The sequence below is a fragment of the Solea solea genome, chromosome 12, assembly GCF_958295425.1.
Source record: "Solea solea chromosome 12, fSolSol10.1, whole genome shotgun sequence".
Classification (NCBI taxonomy): domain Eukaryota; kingdom Metazoa; phylum Chordata; class Actinopteri; order Pleuronectiformes; family Soleidae; genus Solea; species Solea solea.
This window is the reverse complement of record NC_081145.1, coordinates 8,487,903-8,504,188: the sequence shown is the minus strand read 5'-3', so window position 1 is coordinate 8,504,188 and position 16,286 is coordinate 8,487,903. Positions and strand designations below refer to the sequence as shown.

General features: G+C 43.7%; 2 protein-coding genes across 2 annotated transcripts in view; one reads left to right on the top strand and one right to left on the bottom strand.

Annotated features, from left to right (window-relative positions):
- pamr1b (peptidase domain containing associated with muscle regeneration 1b) overlaps positions 1-16,286 on the top strand; it is an 80,065-nt gene that overhangs the window by 16,055 nt on the left and 47,724 nt on the right. The window lies entirely within an intron of this gene.
- fjx1 (four-jointed box kinase 1) lies at positions 11,221-15,080 on the bottom strand. Its single transcript, XM_058644333.1, has one exon. The coding sequence runs from the start codon at positions 14,694-14,696 to the stop codon at positions 13,386-13,388; it is 1,311 nt and encodes a 436-aa protein (XP_058500316.1). The 5' UTR covers positions 14,697-15,080; the 3' UTR covers positions 11,221-13,385.

Here is a 16,286-nt window from a genome sequence, read left to right as displayed (position 1 = left end):
CTATGGTATGGTGCACAAGCTCCCTGTAGTTTTATCTGGGAAGATGTAATAAATCCTTGCCATATTATTTTGACCAGAGCCTGGAGCTGCGTATGAAAAAATAACAACTTGAGCATCACCTTATCTCTCGCTCCAGTTTTTGGCTCACACCAGTGTCTGAAGCATGTGTGAGAGAAAGGAAGATGCAGATCCGATTTCTTATCAGATTAGGTTTTGGAGATATCACATCTTTGTCACTGAAAGCATTACTTTGAAAAGAGAGAGAGAGAGAGAGAGAGAGGGAGAGGAGCCGCACCTCACAGAGTCTGAAAAATTCTCCTGGTGCTACCTTGCTGTGCAAGTGTGACTGTGGCTGAAAACACTTAACATAAATCTGCCTCCTGTGAAATGCACTTTGAAAGCTCAACATTATCTCGGGTTGCACTCTGTGTAAAAAGTTTGGGAACCGCTGCTCTCATCTATTTGAATGCTCACTCCAAACTAATCCCCCGCCACTCCGACGTGTGTAGGCATTTGTTGACAGGCACACTGTGCCTATAGTTTATGCTTTCTAAGCTGTGATTTGTTAGTTGCTGATTGAGGAATGGAAGTGAAGTGATCAAAACGGCTGAAACATGAATAATTACTCAATTTACTGTGGGATAGAGTCTGGAATGTAACCATAAAGATGACATATACACATATATATATATATATATTCCTCCTCCATAAAGTTCACATGACAAAGCAAAGCAGGAGGGTCATAAAAGTCAACACACAAAATAATTAATCATTTAGTCACATTCTCTTTGCCCTTTACCGGGGATGTTTCTCAGTGCATCTCATAGCCCGTCTCTATATCCTTTCCATTACCTGATGGGAGGCTATAAATCTTGCCATTAAAATCGACTCATATACACTAGCTGATGTCAGTGTGATATTTCACACCGTATTTCAATAAGCACCTCTTTTCTCTTTTAAAGGATAACTGATATAGAATAAATGAGGTGGTTCAAAAATGGACTGGTGGTGGTGGTCGGGGGCTGAAATGAGACGAAATGAGAGGAATTACTAGCCGTTCCACTCTTCGTGGAAAGTGCGACAAGGAATTGTGGAAGATTTAGTTCCTCTCTCAGTGGCATTGATTCTGTGGGATGAGACGTCTTTGTAACTAGCCCAAATGATTTGGCCGCTCCCACAATCAATCACATTCTCGCAGGATCTCACAATGGCAATATTTGCACAGGCCAAACAGAAGTGATGATGCGAAACAGCAGGAGGAAGCAGGTCAGGAGTGAAGGGAGGAAGACGGAGAAACACTGATAACAGGGAGCCGCATCACTACATAGAAAGTCTTGTTTTTTTTCGTTGAAATCAGTCGTGCTGATTCACAAAATGATTCAGCTCACCCCGCCCCTGTCTGTCAAGTGCTATTTTCCCACTGAGACTTAAACCTCCCACATGCAGGATGTGTGTGTTGTATACACCATAATGCTAAAAACCATAGCAGGTTTACTTGGTTGAACTGGCTCTCAATGAGAAAGGGAAGTGAACCACTACACCCTGCATTGTTATCCCCACAGTATTGGTAACATAAGGATGTCATGAAGGGTTAGACACTAAGCGCCTCACCCCGCAGTTGTGTCAGAGTACAGTATAATTGCCGTTGCTCCTGGCAATGGAGGCGTGGATGTCTCAGACTTGTAATTTGAGATGAGTCAAGTTACAGGTGTGTGTGTGTGTGTGTGTGTGTGTGCATAATAACATGTAATTATAATTATCCTAGAATAGTCACCTCCAGAATTCCTCCGTCTGTGTCTTTTTCAGCCATCCTGTTGACCTGCGGTGGATTATGTCATGTTATAAAAGTAGATGTCGACTTATTTAGACACTTTTAAGTGACACCAAAGTTGCTCACCGGATACACATAGTACACCATGTTTTTGTCCATCTTTGTTACCTGGTGCTCTTCTTTTTCTTCTTCTCCAGATTACCCACAACTCCTACTGTTACTACTCAATACTCCTATGTTATAGCCGCCACCTGTATTGTTGCAGGTTGCAAAAATAAGTCTTTACAAAACAAACCAATAAAAACAACAACTCATAATCTGAACAAAGTAACTGAAATAAACAATTGAACCAACAACAGTGTGGAGCACAGAGGAGACAGGGATATTCACACACAGTACACTACACTAGAGGATAATTGGCCAGATCTGATTCTTCCGACAATCATGGGTGCCTTCTGATTTAAAATGCAGCACAAAAAACATTGCGCACACACAATAAAATGATGACACTCCCAGTCCGCCTCCATGTCTGTTTATAATCCGACGTCACGTTAAATCACGCAAGTTTCTGTGAGATCAAATCCCTAGAATCTCCTCCCTGAAATCGTTTCATTAAAAGTATGTGGTCCTGCATATCGTCTAGTCTGTGGTCTTCCACGTTTTTGAAATTTAGTCCGATTTGAAAATCGTCTCAATGTGGGGCAGGCATAATAAGACACAAGTGAAACAGATTAGGGCGGGACGGACAATCAAAGGGGAACACAAGGCAGGAAGCAAAAGTCAAGAACAACTTGAAAGTAAAACAGGAAACAAGGAACAGACACAGGAAACTAAAAGAGGTAAGGAAAACAGAAAGAAAAAAAACAAACGTCCAAAGACAACTGTCCAAACAAAGGGCCTCTGATTAAATTCAGGGGTCATGACAAATAGTTTACCCGAAACTTTGTCAACACAAAACTTTTAGAGCCTCACCAGCATTCATAACGTTTGTGAAATCCAAACTGTGTAAACATACATAAATAAGTCCCTTTCCGCCTATTTATTCAATAATAATAATCGGCATTGGACGATCGCATGCATTACTTTTGTCAGGAACCTGAAGACAGGTCCACAAATCATCGTAAGACAGCGCTTGTTAAAAATGAGAGATTTCTCTGGGATAGGGCTGGTGAGAAAAGGCTCCACAGAAAGCAGATTTTCTTGGCATAGTGCAATGTAACAATGTCATTAAAGTGATATTGTTGTCAAGGACAGACAGCAATTATTCATTCAGCCGACCTGTTGATGACCTGCTGGATAAAAGATTCAGGCTGATAGAAGATTGGAAAAGAACTGAGGCACTCTTAAATGTGTTTTAATTCTCACCACAGCGTTCTTACATTCATTTTTTTTCCACACTATCCACAAAAACTGTCAACTCATTAAAATATTTTGCTCCACAGCGCTCCTAGTGGTCCAGAATGTGACAACATACCTTTAATTAAAACAGTATTTGAACTTTATACAGTCATGATTCCCTGTTTTATCATTTTAACCCATAATCCCCTGTCATATGAATTTTTTTTTTTATTTAATTAATTTCCCGTGCACTCATAACCACACTCATTATCTTATAAACCCTAAATAACCCTGCTAACAAGTCCTGGTATGTCCTGTTGTGAAAGTCATCACAAGACTGCTCTTGATAAAAATGAAGCGGTTTCTCTGGCAGCAGCTGGTGCAAATGGGCTCCACAGAAAACTGATTTTCCTGGGATAATTCAGGATAACAATGTGATCGAGTGACATTGTTGTCAAGGACGGACATGATAATAATGTTTGAGTGGGAGCCGTGACACTACATGGCTTTGTGGAGCTGCCAAGATTTGAATGCAAGTCTGTGAAAAGCCGCGGTTCACGTGAGCCTAAATGTGTCGTACGTTTCATACACTATCCCATTCTTCTGTGTCCAATAGGCACTCCCATCTCACCCGCACTAAGGCATATACAGTTTTGTCAAATGACAGTCAAAGTGCAGCGTCAGCCATAAACCTCCCTAATGTTTGTCTCCACTGAGCTCTTCCCACTTCCTCCTCCAAGGAGAGAGGCCAGCACCTGGACGCAACCCAAAACAACTTCCCTCTCTTATATGCCTGTCTTCACTGCTGCTAAATGCCTTCCTCTATGCGCCTCTGTCGACTTGGCTACTTCGCTGATCGACTGTCGTGACATTTTCTCATGATTACCTGGAGTCATTTTTGATGTAACAGCGTACTATTGTGGAACGAGCCGAGCTATTGTGTGGTACAACATCCCGCTATGGTGGCGAGGAGTGTAATTTACATAGAAACGACCAAATTACTGAGCACCAGTGCAGCCATTTGAGTGCCATAATTCAAAATGACTGCTGCGAGTAACTACGCGCAGGTTTCCAGCCGGGCGCAGCCTCCAGCCAACACTAACATTCAGAAAGCATGTGGTCAGCCCGCAGGAGGAAATGTGCTGTTTCAGCAGGTGGAGGGTATTTTGTCATCAAGTATCACACGTCCCCTTGCCCTTCTGTGTATCGATTTTCTCTGCACTTCAGGCATGAAGAGAGGACAAAGCTCTTATGAGTCAGTCGCAGCACACTGAAAAAAGCTCCACTCTCATTGAAGTATGCCGAAAATTAACAATTATTGTCCTGCTGGCGAGCACGGAGGAAGGCTTTGGTGGGCATTTGCATACACCTTTGCCAGGTCAGAAAAACCATCATCCCGCCGCGGCTAAACACACACACACACACACAACCATAGGCACAGCCAGCTAATTTGGACCAATCGATGCTTTGTCAGGCAGTGGGGCTGATTCACAATCTCCCGTCGCAGCATTTGCATAGATATCTCTTAATTACAGCCACAGTCTCAGCGGTATACAGGTGGCCATGAGAAAGAACACGTCGATTATCTCCACATGAATGTGAGTATTTACTCCTTTGAGCAAGAGATTCATTAGCATGAGCAAGCAAATACCCAATGGAATAGGGATGAAGTCAGATGCAGGCTAGAGAATAGCACTCAGAGAGCACAAACCTCTGCCAAGGCCACTCATTTTCCCAGTGTCAGTAGATCCCATCAGGCAAGTCAGTATCAAAACCATTTTGGTATATACCGGGCACAGGCAATTGCTCTAAGACTGCAAGGGAATTTCTGCTTCCTCCAAAACGAAACACTGTTGTATCTACATTTTATGACTAAAAGGGCGCTAGATCGCAATCAACTACACGACTAGTTTGAGTCATCTGACTCATAAATTCATACTTTCCCCGTAGCAGTACGGTGCATTAAACCCCGTGGAAGCTCAGCTTCAATTGATCTCTATGAGACGGCACGGAATAACAAAATCGTCACTTCCAGGGAAGCTCAGCTTCAATGGAGCAGTGGGCGGGCGAGGACAATGGACTGATGCATGATGATTGGAGGAACAGTCGGAAAGGCGGAACCACTTGACAGCAATTATAGTTTTGCAATGTAGAAATATACACAACACCGCAGCATTTTCTGTCTCAGTACTATGCATATTTTGCGGTTGAAGTCGAGAAACAAATAGCAGACCGTTGTGTGTTATTTGCTCGACGATGCGTAGCCCATTTCTGTCTGTACATATTACACACTGTAAATAAAAACACTATTGTAGCATTTCCTTGTTTCAGAGTTTTACACATTTTCTACTAAAGGAACAGAGAGATAGCAAAGACAGCAATCGTCTTACTTAACATTCTAATGATTCACTACACCGAAGTATAAAACCATGTTACGGCAGTTTCATGCAGCCGTGCTGACTCCGCCCACACTGAGAAGTTACTTTGTTAATGGAAACGATACCAAACCGAGAAGAGTCGAGCCGTGCCGAGCCGAGTCATACTGGAATTATATGTTGGAAAAGCGCCATGACATGTATCTCATGTACAATAGAAAAATAAATAAATCAAGCAATGCTAACATTTTTGGTGTAATAACCAATTAAAATGTCGAAAAAACTCTCCTCTTCCAGAAGGTCAACAATTGATTTCTTCTTTTATAAAGTCCTGAAGCTAGATCTGTATCACCAGATCCGTATTTATTTTCCTTTAACTGACATTTTCTTATCGGTCACAGTTTTTTAAATCACAGTTAGAAAGGATAACGTTTTTTTTCATCCACCAAAAATGTAATAATGTCTTCCTTGGGCTATAATTTACCTCCCAAGATAATTTCTCTATAATCTGTCCTTTATTTTTAGCTGCTCTTAAACAAACTGACAGAGAAAAACACAACATTGGTGAACAATATAAATAAAGTCTATGGGTCTGTTGACTGTACTGCATGAATATCAAAATTCTTCAAGCATGTCTATCAAATTCTCTGCAACATTTCAATTACTGTAAGAAACAGGAAAGACATTTGAACACAACACGTCTTTTTACAAGACAGCTAATGTCATGCCTGGATAATCCCAGATTAAATAAACACAACAACAATAACAACCAAAACCTGGTACAAGGGTGATACGCGGCTGAATTTACAACAAGGTCAGATTTTTGTGCATGCACTGTGTATGTTCTGTTAGTGTGTGTGCGGAGGTTCCATCATTATACCAACAATTTATTCCTAATGCCATGGCATATACGGTTCACCTGTAAGCTGTAGAACAGCCTTTTATATTATGAAACATGTCAAGTCGATGTATTCCCTTTGTGCCGTAAAAAATGCAAATGTTTGACAAGAAATCAAATGAGGCTTATGACTTCCTGCAGGCTATGGCCTGACATTTTGGAGACAGAGCTTGGGGGGGGGGGGATGAAGCATAACAAATAGGATATGGAATTAAGTGGTGAAATTAATCAGGGTTTATTTTCATGTATGCTACGACTGTCACGAAGGAAATCGTATTAAGGGGAATAAAAAAAAAGGAGAATCCAGACTGGGGTTAAACAGTTCTTGTTTTACAAACAGTTTAGCGGATTACGCGCAGATCTCTGTCTATTTGTGTACGCTACGTTATTGCGCCGTGTCTAATGAAGACGTTAAAGGATATAACGAGGAACGTTCAAGCGGCTTGTGTCTGCGATGCGTTGTATCTCTGTCGACATCCACTATAGTCTCCGGCGAAGATTGGGGATTAAATAAATAAATAAATAAAAGCAGAATGACAAAATGTATGGCATCTGCTCATAGTCTGGAAAACGTGGACAACAGCTGGACAGATGCAATCTGTTCCCATCCATGACAAACTCAAGGATGCAGGTTTATTGGCTGGAAACATTGGCTTTTAGGTGCTATGGAAATCTCTTGCTCAAGAACAGAGGTCTCTCTCTGTCTCTCTCTCACACACACACACACACACACACAAACTTGTCACTTCAACTTTTCCGATAAACCTCTTTTGTCTCCCTTTTTTTCTTTCTTTCAATTTTGCATTTTTATGAGTTCCCATTCATCACGCACTTGTGTGCTGAAGCAGCTGATTTTGAAAGTAAATCCATTAGGCAGAGTCAAACAGAGCTGCGAGTCCCCTTGCGATGTTTCCAGGTGTATAGAGTTGTCAAACCCGCGGCGTGTCATAACACGTCGCGTCGTAGCGCGAATCCAAAAACGGATTGACACCAACTGGAGCTCGAGCAGATGTTCACCTCATCTTTATTGGCGATGACGAAGAAAATGGACAGGGCGTCTTTGGATTGGACAAACACATGCTTTCTCTCCCCCCTCTCTGTTACTCATTACCTTCTTCTTTGTCTTGGGAAATAATGCCCCAGAGGCCCTGACCTTATGCTTACAGCTCCGGTTTGGACAAAGCCAGGCTTTGTGGTGGCTCCTCTGGCAAACCACAGTCTGCATGTCCGGCCTTAACTACCACCCAGGTCCCTTCATTTGTAGCCCCGGTCCCTCGTTAACCCTTCGTGGCTTGCACCCACTCAGCTGTGACTAAGTGACTCTCCCCATAGAATGTGCTGTGTTTCATAATGAAATCATTCAGTCATGAGTAGGAAGTCCCCGCCACTGTTAAGCCCTGGAAGAATGTCAGCTATGTCCGCTCACACATGGTAGGGCCACTGGGAAAGAAACAGTTTCAGTCACCTGATCTCTGCCCTCAACCAAAGCAATGTTTTATAGTCTATCTGATGTCAAAGCTGCTTTTTATCGTAATAATGCATATCATAGTGATGTTTCCATTTTCTCTGTTTTGATGAGATTTTCACGAGATTTCCGGCTGTCCAGCCAAATTAGATTATCGTAGGAAAAGACTGGAAATTGGAAGGAACAACTAGCTGGGTTCAAACGTAACAAAATCCACCTACAAGCACCTCCGGAGCTCACTAATTAACGGCGAGCAGCTCTGCAGGGCCTAACTATTCCTCGGTCAGGAACAGTCACTTCCTGAAGTCCTGTCATCGCCATGAGGTTGCCAGGCAACCAACAGAGATTTTGAGAAGTTGCTGTGGCTGAGAAATAGCAGGGCATATATACTTAGGGTAGCACAAACAAGATGTGTTCATTACTGATCTTTCAACGTGTTGGTAACTCAGTTTGGAGATATTATATTCATCATTCAAACATACATTAAATATCATTTAAAGAGCTTTAAATGCGTCTCAGGAAATATGACGTACCTACCACATTTTGTCTATCAGTTATGGCCAAACTGGTAATTACGGTTATTTTTGATTAATATTGGAATCATGACAATCTGTAATAAGGACAATATATTTTAATTTCTGTGTTATCTGTTTACTTCTTAGGCTGAAACAACTACTCGATTAATCGATTGTTAATCAATTACTAAATTGATTAAACTTCTTAAATGTGAATAATGTCTGGTTTCTTTCGCTCCATATAAACAAAGAAATTATTAAAGCTGAATCATTTTGGTTTGTGGACAAAATACAATTCCAAGAAAAGCCTTTCCAGGTTTGACAAACACAGGTCAATATTTTTATGGACAAACGATAACTCGATGAATCGAGAAAATAATCGACAGATGAATGGATTATGAAAATTATCGTTAGTTGCAGCTGAAGGAATTTTCAGAAATTTGTGAAATCTAATATTGAGACTGCAGATTGCGGCACATGAAGGACGCCCTTTCAGAAGTGTTTCAGGGAACTATGGTGGCCTTCGCATACCAGAAAGAATATTATTGTTCCTTGCTTGCTTGGTAAGCTTCTTCTTTAAAACCCAGAGTGCAGGCTCTGTCCATTTACAGTGCAAGAGGGCAAAGCCTTGGTCTAAAGTAGACATAAAAGGCTTATTGTAAGGCTGTAAAAAGAAAAAACTGCTATAGAAACATATATCTGGGTAGTATATTCACTTTCTGCCGTTGCAGATTCTTAAAGGTCCTACATTGGACCTTTAATATAAGCCGTAACAATTTTTGTTTTTTAAAAATGAATAACTCAGCCACCTTTGACAGTGGTCTATGTACACAGCTGGTACTCCTTACACTTGCCTGCCTGAGTGTCTGTATGCGATCCTGTATCCATGGAGATGATCCTTCTCAGCTCCTCTGGAATGTTTGCAATGAGCACAAAGAAGAGGAAGATCAGCCTGGAGTACCTGGGGTGTGTGCCGGGGCTTGCTGTGGGCCCCTGGCTGTATGAATGTCTCAGCCTGTGATTCGCTGTGCTGACGCACAAAAAAAACAAAACACCAAGCACATCTGGAAGGAACCACGGAACATTGGCATTGGCATAACTAACTGGAATACACTGCGCAACACCCACTGGTGCCACAATGTGGGAAGGTGCATAAAGGTTTGGTTGCCTCTGGGTGGAAAAAAGAGGGGGGGGGGGGACCTTGTGAATGTCTGTGCTCTAAAAGAAGCCAGGCGTCCCTGAAGAGTGAGGAGGCAACATATGAAAACTGTTAAAATGGTGATTCCACGTCCTCTTTGATTTCTGCCATTAGTGTGATTACAGCTGGCATGGTCACTGGTTACAAAAAAATGACTTTCTTCTGCTTAAGAACCTACAAAAAAACTCATTAGGGAAATGGAAGTTTTATTGTCCATTAAGGTAAATGAATGTAGATGAAGCTGACAATCACGCTGTTAATAGAGAAGACAGGCAGGAAGAGCAGAGATGCGGGTGAGATCCAGAGGAAGGGACGATCGTGCGAGGCAGGAGAGAAGGACAGGCTGCGAGTCTGGTTTAGACATGCGGACCTCAGTTTAGCGTTTGTGTTTAATCCCTCGTGTCTGCAGCCTGTCGTAAATCTCCCCGCGGTGTTTGGCATTAACAGACGTGCCCGGAGCACCGTGTCCAGCTGTGCGAGTGCAGACTCCGCAACTGGCCTGAAACGCACACATGTGCACAGAGTGACCCCCTCCGCCGTCAACTAGCACATTAACATGACCTGCTTTTCCCTATACAACTGTCAGAGTGCATATTGATTCCCAAGTCCACATTACAGCTGCAGCAGGCAGGGGGGAAAAGCCTCCAGTTTCACCTGCTTCAACCTCCTCTGCTGCTCCTCTGCTGCTCCTCTGTGACTATTGCGACCTCGCAGGGAGAGGCGCAAATCACAGAGCACACATTCTGTTCTCCATTAAATGAAGCACGAGTACAAATCAAGTCACTATTTGAAAAAGACACCCCCGTCCACTCATCCCACTCCCTGGAGCTGTACAAGCAGTAGTGCCGTGCCCCGGAGTCGGCCACATATAAAAAAAAGAAAGAGAAAGAAGTAGTAAAAGAAAACAGATGAGGCGCAGAGTGCGGAAAAGGCTGGAACATATTAAAGCCTTGGAAGTTTTGATCACTTGACTTTCCTTCTGATGTCCTAGAAACAGAAATCAGACACAGAGTTGGTCATGTGGCGGAACTAATAAGGAATGGGTGCCTCCAAAAGGAGTCAAATTAAAGACTGATGTGAAGTGAAAGAGTAAACGGCAAAATAGTGCAACTGGAATCCGAGCAAACCTACCTGCAGTTTCCCCTCCACATCTTTCACCGTTACAAATTTAACCTCAGAGAAAAAAAGTAAAAATAGGACTTGTCCTTGGAGAGAGCAGCTCTCATTAATTGCAGGTTTGGCCTCTCAGACACCCACACTGAGGGAGGTTTCGTTTGAACAGATTGAGCCAATAAACCATTTAGCCTTGGCTGTAAATTGACTGTTATAGTACTAGAGTGACAAATATTCTGAAATGTGTCCATTAGGTCTGAAAAGGTGGACAATTTGGAATAATAAAACCCTGTCAGTTGTCTCCCGTCGATTCATCACTTTGGGTGCGATTATAACTGGGGATTACACACGCCTGTGGCTGACAGACCGGCTCCTGGGGAACAGCGTGCCAGCACAAGATATTTCTACAGAGCAATGAGAGCACTGACTGTAATGGGCAAAGAATTCCCAGCCTCCCTCCAGGAACTAGGTAAATATGTGATATCCTCTTAAGGGAGTAAAGCACAAACTGCATGAAAAACAAAAAAAAACACAGACAAAGTGCTCATCGGTTAAATTAAATTACAGTGTATTTATCAAAAAAAAAAGACACATTTTGGAATGTTACAATGCAAGTTAAATTAGCGGAGCATCAAATATCCAAAACAGGTCACGTATTTACAACAATGTACAATAGTCGTATACACCTGTGACTGACTTTAAGGCCGAATATGCGATCCAAACACAATTACAAGAGTGCAGGTGCTGCTGTAACAAGGTGCTGTGCAAAATACTTTTTTTCTTTTTCCTTTTCTTTTCTATAAAATGCGAGCCAGATGTCAGACGTCGAAGCCACATTCACATTACCAGACACGTTGTCCAAGTCCCCCAACTTCAACAGACATCAGATTTGATGGTTCACCTGGTGCAGGTCATTGACGCCACATGGTTTCCCATGGCCACGTGTTAGATATATATATATATATATATATATATATATATACAGTATAGGATGTAGGACTGACAAAAGCCTTATTTGAAACCGACAACTTGATCCTCTGTGTCCACACAGCCCTTTAAAAACCGTCAGCCTGGTAATGTGAACGCAAAATAATTCCAGAATTAACGTAATGTTAAGGCTTAAGAGTTTAGCTGTAGGATTACCAGAAACAAGGAAAACAAAAAAAAAAAAACAAATGAAGGGCTGCGTTATGATACTCAAGTCACAAATACACTCTTTACATTAATTTCTATTCAGGTAAGAGTCAGTGGAGTAAGGTAAGACCAGAGCTAATGACCTTAAAGAGACAGTTCAGGTTTTTTAAATATATGCGGTACTCATGTGTAGTCAGTGTGTTACATCCATCACACAGCATTCAGCACACTGTCCGTTTGGAGAGGGAGAACCGCAAGTTAGGATTTATACATTGTTTAATGTCAGCGCGGGGACAGCTGAGAAAACGTTAGCGTTAGCCCTGTGAAAAGAAAAGGAAAATATCAAACGTGCTCTAACTGCTTCATCATGCTGTCAGTGAGCCCTCTTCTCGGGCGCAGTATTTTCACAACGTATTCCCACGTGCATAAGCCGCGTTACGGCGCAGCGAATCGGCTGTCGTACAGGAAAAGGTGCGTTCACACCAAATACAGCGCGACATTTATCGCGTAATGAAATTGTACATACAAAGTCGAGGCAAAGAGGTGCAGAATCCTGCTTAGCATTGAAATATTTAGACTCAGATGTCGTGAAAGTCAATTTGCCATTGAGGGATTCTTCCATTGTTTGTGTGCATCTGGAGCCACTGAGACCAGGCGAAGAAGGAGAGGGGAGCAAGGATGGATGGTTAGCTACAGCACTGGTCCCAGGTGAGCAGTCAGTGGCTCTATTTACTTAACCAAATGCAAATGATCCAGTAATGCAAATAGCATGTTCACCATTAAAGGAGAAATGTATAATCATTTATAGTTGGGCCTTTAACAACACATTTGCTGTGTTCCCATTGAGTGGAACATTTCGGTTTGGTTCAGTGTGGTACATTTATTTATTTTTTTTGTGTTTCTATTAGGAATCGTACCAAAATAACCATTTTAACATGTTTCCCTTAGGGTACCTGAGTAAAACGGTACGTAAAGGTCATCAAGGAGCTAGACTGGCTAGCACCCACGACTGTCCACTTATTAGGCGATAGAAACATGTCACTCGGTGTAAATATCCCATGGAAGTCGAGGCAATTTTAAACAGCCACTGAAAAAGGGGAAAAGAAGAAGAAAATGAGGCCAGCAAACAGCAGCCATCATGGTCGACACAGACTGTGCCTTTGTCTGTTGTGCCACACCCAAGTAAAGGTGCTGTTCTCAGTCCAAACGCAAGCCTGAACCCATTCCAAACCGTACTGTGCCAAACCGAACCGTGATGGAAACGTGTGAAAAGCATGTTGCGGTCTCCTCCTCCATACAGGTAGCATGCTAACTGCTGTCTACTGTATGTAACACACTGACTGTGCAGAAGTGCCATATTTAACCCCCACCTGAAACAAATATGTGAACTAACCCTTTAAGCATTCCTCTCCTCGAGGCAAACAGTGACAATCTGTGCAGGGGGGGCTTAGAAACGTGTTTCATATACTTAGTCATGAAGTAGACAACACATTCTATTCACAAGAGGTAGTTGAGCTGGATGTTGAAGACAGTCTTTGTGACGCGCGTCGGTTGAACACAGGTGTGCAGAGCTCGTTATTACTGTGCCGACTGCGATGGTGACAGCTCGCTGTACTTGCCTTTGCAATGCAAAATGTGTTTGTATAATCTGTCTATCCTGTCCTGGAGGACGGCTGCGTGCTCGTCCGAGAGAAATCCCAATTCCACAGACAAAGGCTCGCTGTCTCTGTAAAGCTCCAGCAGCCTGCGCCTCGAGTCTCTGCGCCTGTGCAGCTCCGCCACGCGCTGCGTGGTCCTTTTTCTGAACACACACACGGAGCTCAGCACCGTGCTGTGATATTTCTCCCACATGTTCAACACCCGAAAGCCGTGCACGAGTCCGGCCTCGTTGTCAATGAAGACGAGGTCCCCGCGCGGCGTTTTCAGGAGGTTGTTGGTGTCGCGCTCCATGACGCGCGAGTCCCACTGCAGGCTAAACAGGTTGCTCACGAGTCTGTCGAAGTTTGCGCTCAGGTAGTCCAGTATGATCAGGTCGGTCCACTGCATGAGCTCCAGCAGCTCCGCGGTCGTCTTGTTCCGCAGCTCCTCCAGCACAGGGCGCAGCCCGGCGCTCTCCTGCCTGAGCGGCGCAGGTGTGACCACACCGGTCAGGTTGGAGACCCACTCTGTGAGAGAAACCACGGCCCTGTCGCTCCACTGTAAACCATTTATCCGCGTCCTCACTGCCGCCCATTGTTCACTGTCACTGTTCAGCTGGGACAGAGCGAGGGGAGGCAGGTTCGTGATGCCGAGCAAAGTGGCGAGATAATAAGTCAAAGTTTCTCCCTGCACCTGATCCGCGTTGATGCCGTAGCGCACGCACGCTTTGGTCCCGTCTGCGAAAGTGGCGAGCCGATTGGAAATCCTGCCGCATCCCGGCTCCAGCTTCACGACCCGGTGTGTCCGCGCATTCTCTCGCCATTCCTGAGCATATTCCTCCGTGAATACCACGGGGCGCAGGTCTTCCAGCCAGTCTCCCCAGAACACCCCATCCTCCAGCGGGGAGCCTAACTTGACCGGCCCTCCCCGCTGCTCTGACCTCTTGTTATCCCCATTCTCATGGTAATGTCGACTTCCCGCAGATGCGCTTTGAACGGTGCGGTTGTGCGCCTCAAGTCTGGCCCCCAAGTGCGGTCTTTGTGCCGCAGGGACGGCGAGCAATGTCCGGAAAGTTTTGGCGGAGAGGTCCGCTGCTGGAAGACCCGTGTGGAGAGACGAGCCCCCGCCCGGCACCGAGATCCTCCGCTTGTGCCGCTCCAAACGCTCCTCCAGCGGGTTCCACACGTAGAACACACTCGCCAGCGCGCACAGGAGGAGCAGAGCGAACAAGTTTGCAGAAACAGCTCTCATAGTGAAGATTCACACAGATCCAGATTCAAATAAAACACACAAAGGAGCGTTTTTTTTCCATCCACAGCTGAGCTGTGAGTAGCGCGCCCCCTGTCCCGTGCACACCCGAGGCTCCGCGGCTCACAGGCGGACACAGATCACAAGACGAAGAGGGAAACAGTTTGAATCTCATCTCCCGTCCCGTTCACATGTCTTGACATATTCTTCCTCTGCGGGAAACAAAGAGGGGTTTTGTTTTTTCTCCTTCTTCTTCTTATCACCACCAATGCGCTTAAATCCTCCGCTGCTCCTGCTTCACTGCAGCTCCATGGCGTGGTCGGTGCTTTCTGTCCGCGCTCATCCCTCCGTTTCTCCTCATCTTCTTCCCCCTGCCTCTGTCCACTGTTCGCTGGGTGAGTTTGATTTGTGTGGTGGCGTTGGTTCGCACAGAGACACTAGGCGGTGAGAGACACGTGACTCCAGTCCCGAGATGGTGGGCGGGTCGTAGGAAGGAGGGTTCAAACGAGAGCGGAGCAAGTGCACCGCACCGCGTTGTGTGTGAGAGAGTGTGTGCTGTGTGTGTATTCATGTATTTGTGAGGTCCACCCAAAAAAACCTTTACAAACGTGTCTTTGTGAGGACATTTTGACCTTGTGGGGTCACTTGGTTGTGATGTGACAGGGGTCGGCAGCTCTAGAGCCACATGTGGATCTTCAGCCCCTCTGCAGTGGCTCCCAGGAGCTTTGAATGATAAAAAAAATTGTCTTTTTAAGTGCACACCTCTTATTAAGAGATCAAGGTGATAAATAATATAGTGTTTTAACATTTCCTCAACTAAAATGATGTGTCGCATCCTATGTCTGCGTCTAATATGATATTTCAAAACCTCCCCAAACTCAACAGACCTGTGTTTCAAATATGGAAAGACATTCCCAAAGCTTAAATGAAGTCACAAAGTGCATATGTGGATCCACGTACTTATACCAGCATGTTTTTGTCAAGCGGTATAACTACATCAAATCCCATTTTGAAGTGGGTCACTTTTAATTTTTTATCAATTTTCCACAAATAATAGACTTAGACTTTTCTTAATGATCTTTACGATGCTCATCAAAACAAAATTTCTGCTAAAAATAGCAGCAGGTGCTTTAAAAGAAAATATAACATGGTACAAAATGTTAATAAGAAGTACTGTACAGGAGTTATTAATAAAACTAACAATAATAATAATAAAGGAAAATAATAAAAATGGAACGACACAAATAGGCCCTGTCTTTTATTTCAAAATAAGCCTGCATGTGCCAAGAGTGTCTTTTGTGTGCGTGTGTTTTCCTTTGTCAACAGCTTCCTTTTTTGTTAAATTTCACAAATGCAACAAACTTCAGTGACTATATTTATATTTAAATCTTTATACATGATGTTATCTAGGTTATAGCTTTTGCAGCTTCAGATTAATTATATTTGGGTGGAGAGGTGACAAAAATGGCTCTATGCATTATATCTATGGTGTGTCCTCACTAAAATATAAAAACCAGTTTGTCTCTGTGTGTGCATGCTTGTTGTTGTTGCCTCCTTAGGACCCTTTTCTAATATAAATACTGACCAACGCCT

Coding starts and splice junctions, on each gene's coding strand:
- fjx1 (XM_058644333.1), bottom strand. CDS start 14,696: ATGAGAGCTGTTTCTGCAAACTTGTTCGCTCTGCTCCTCCTGTGCGCG.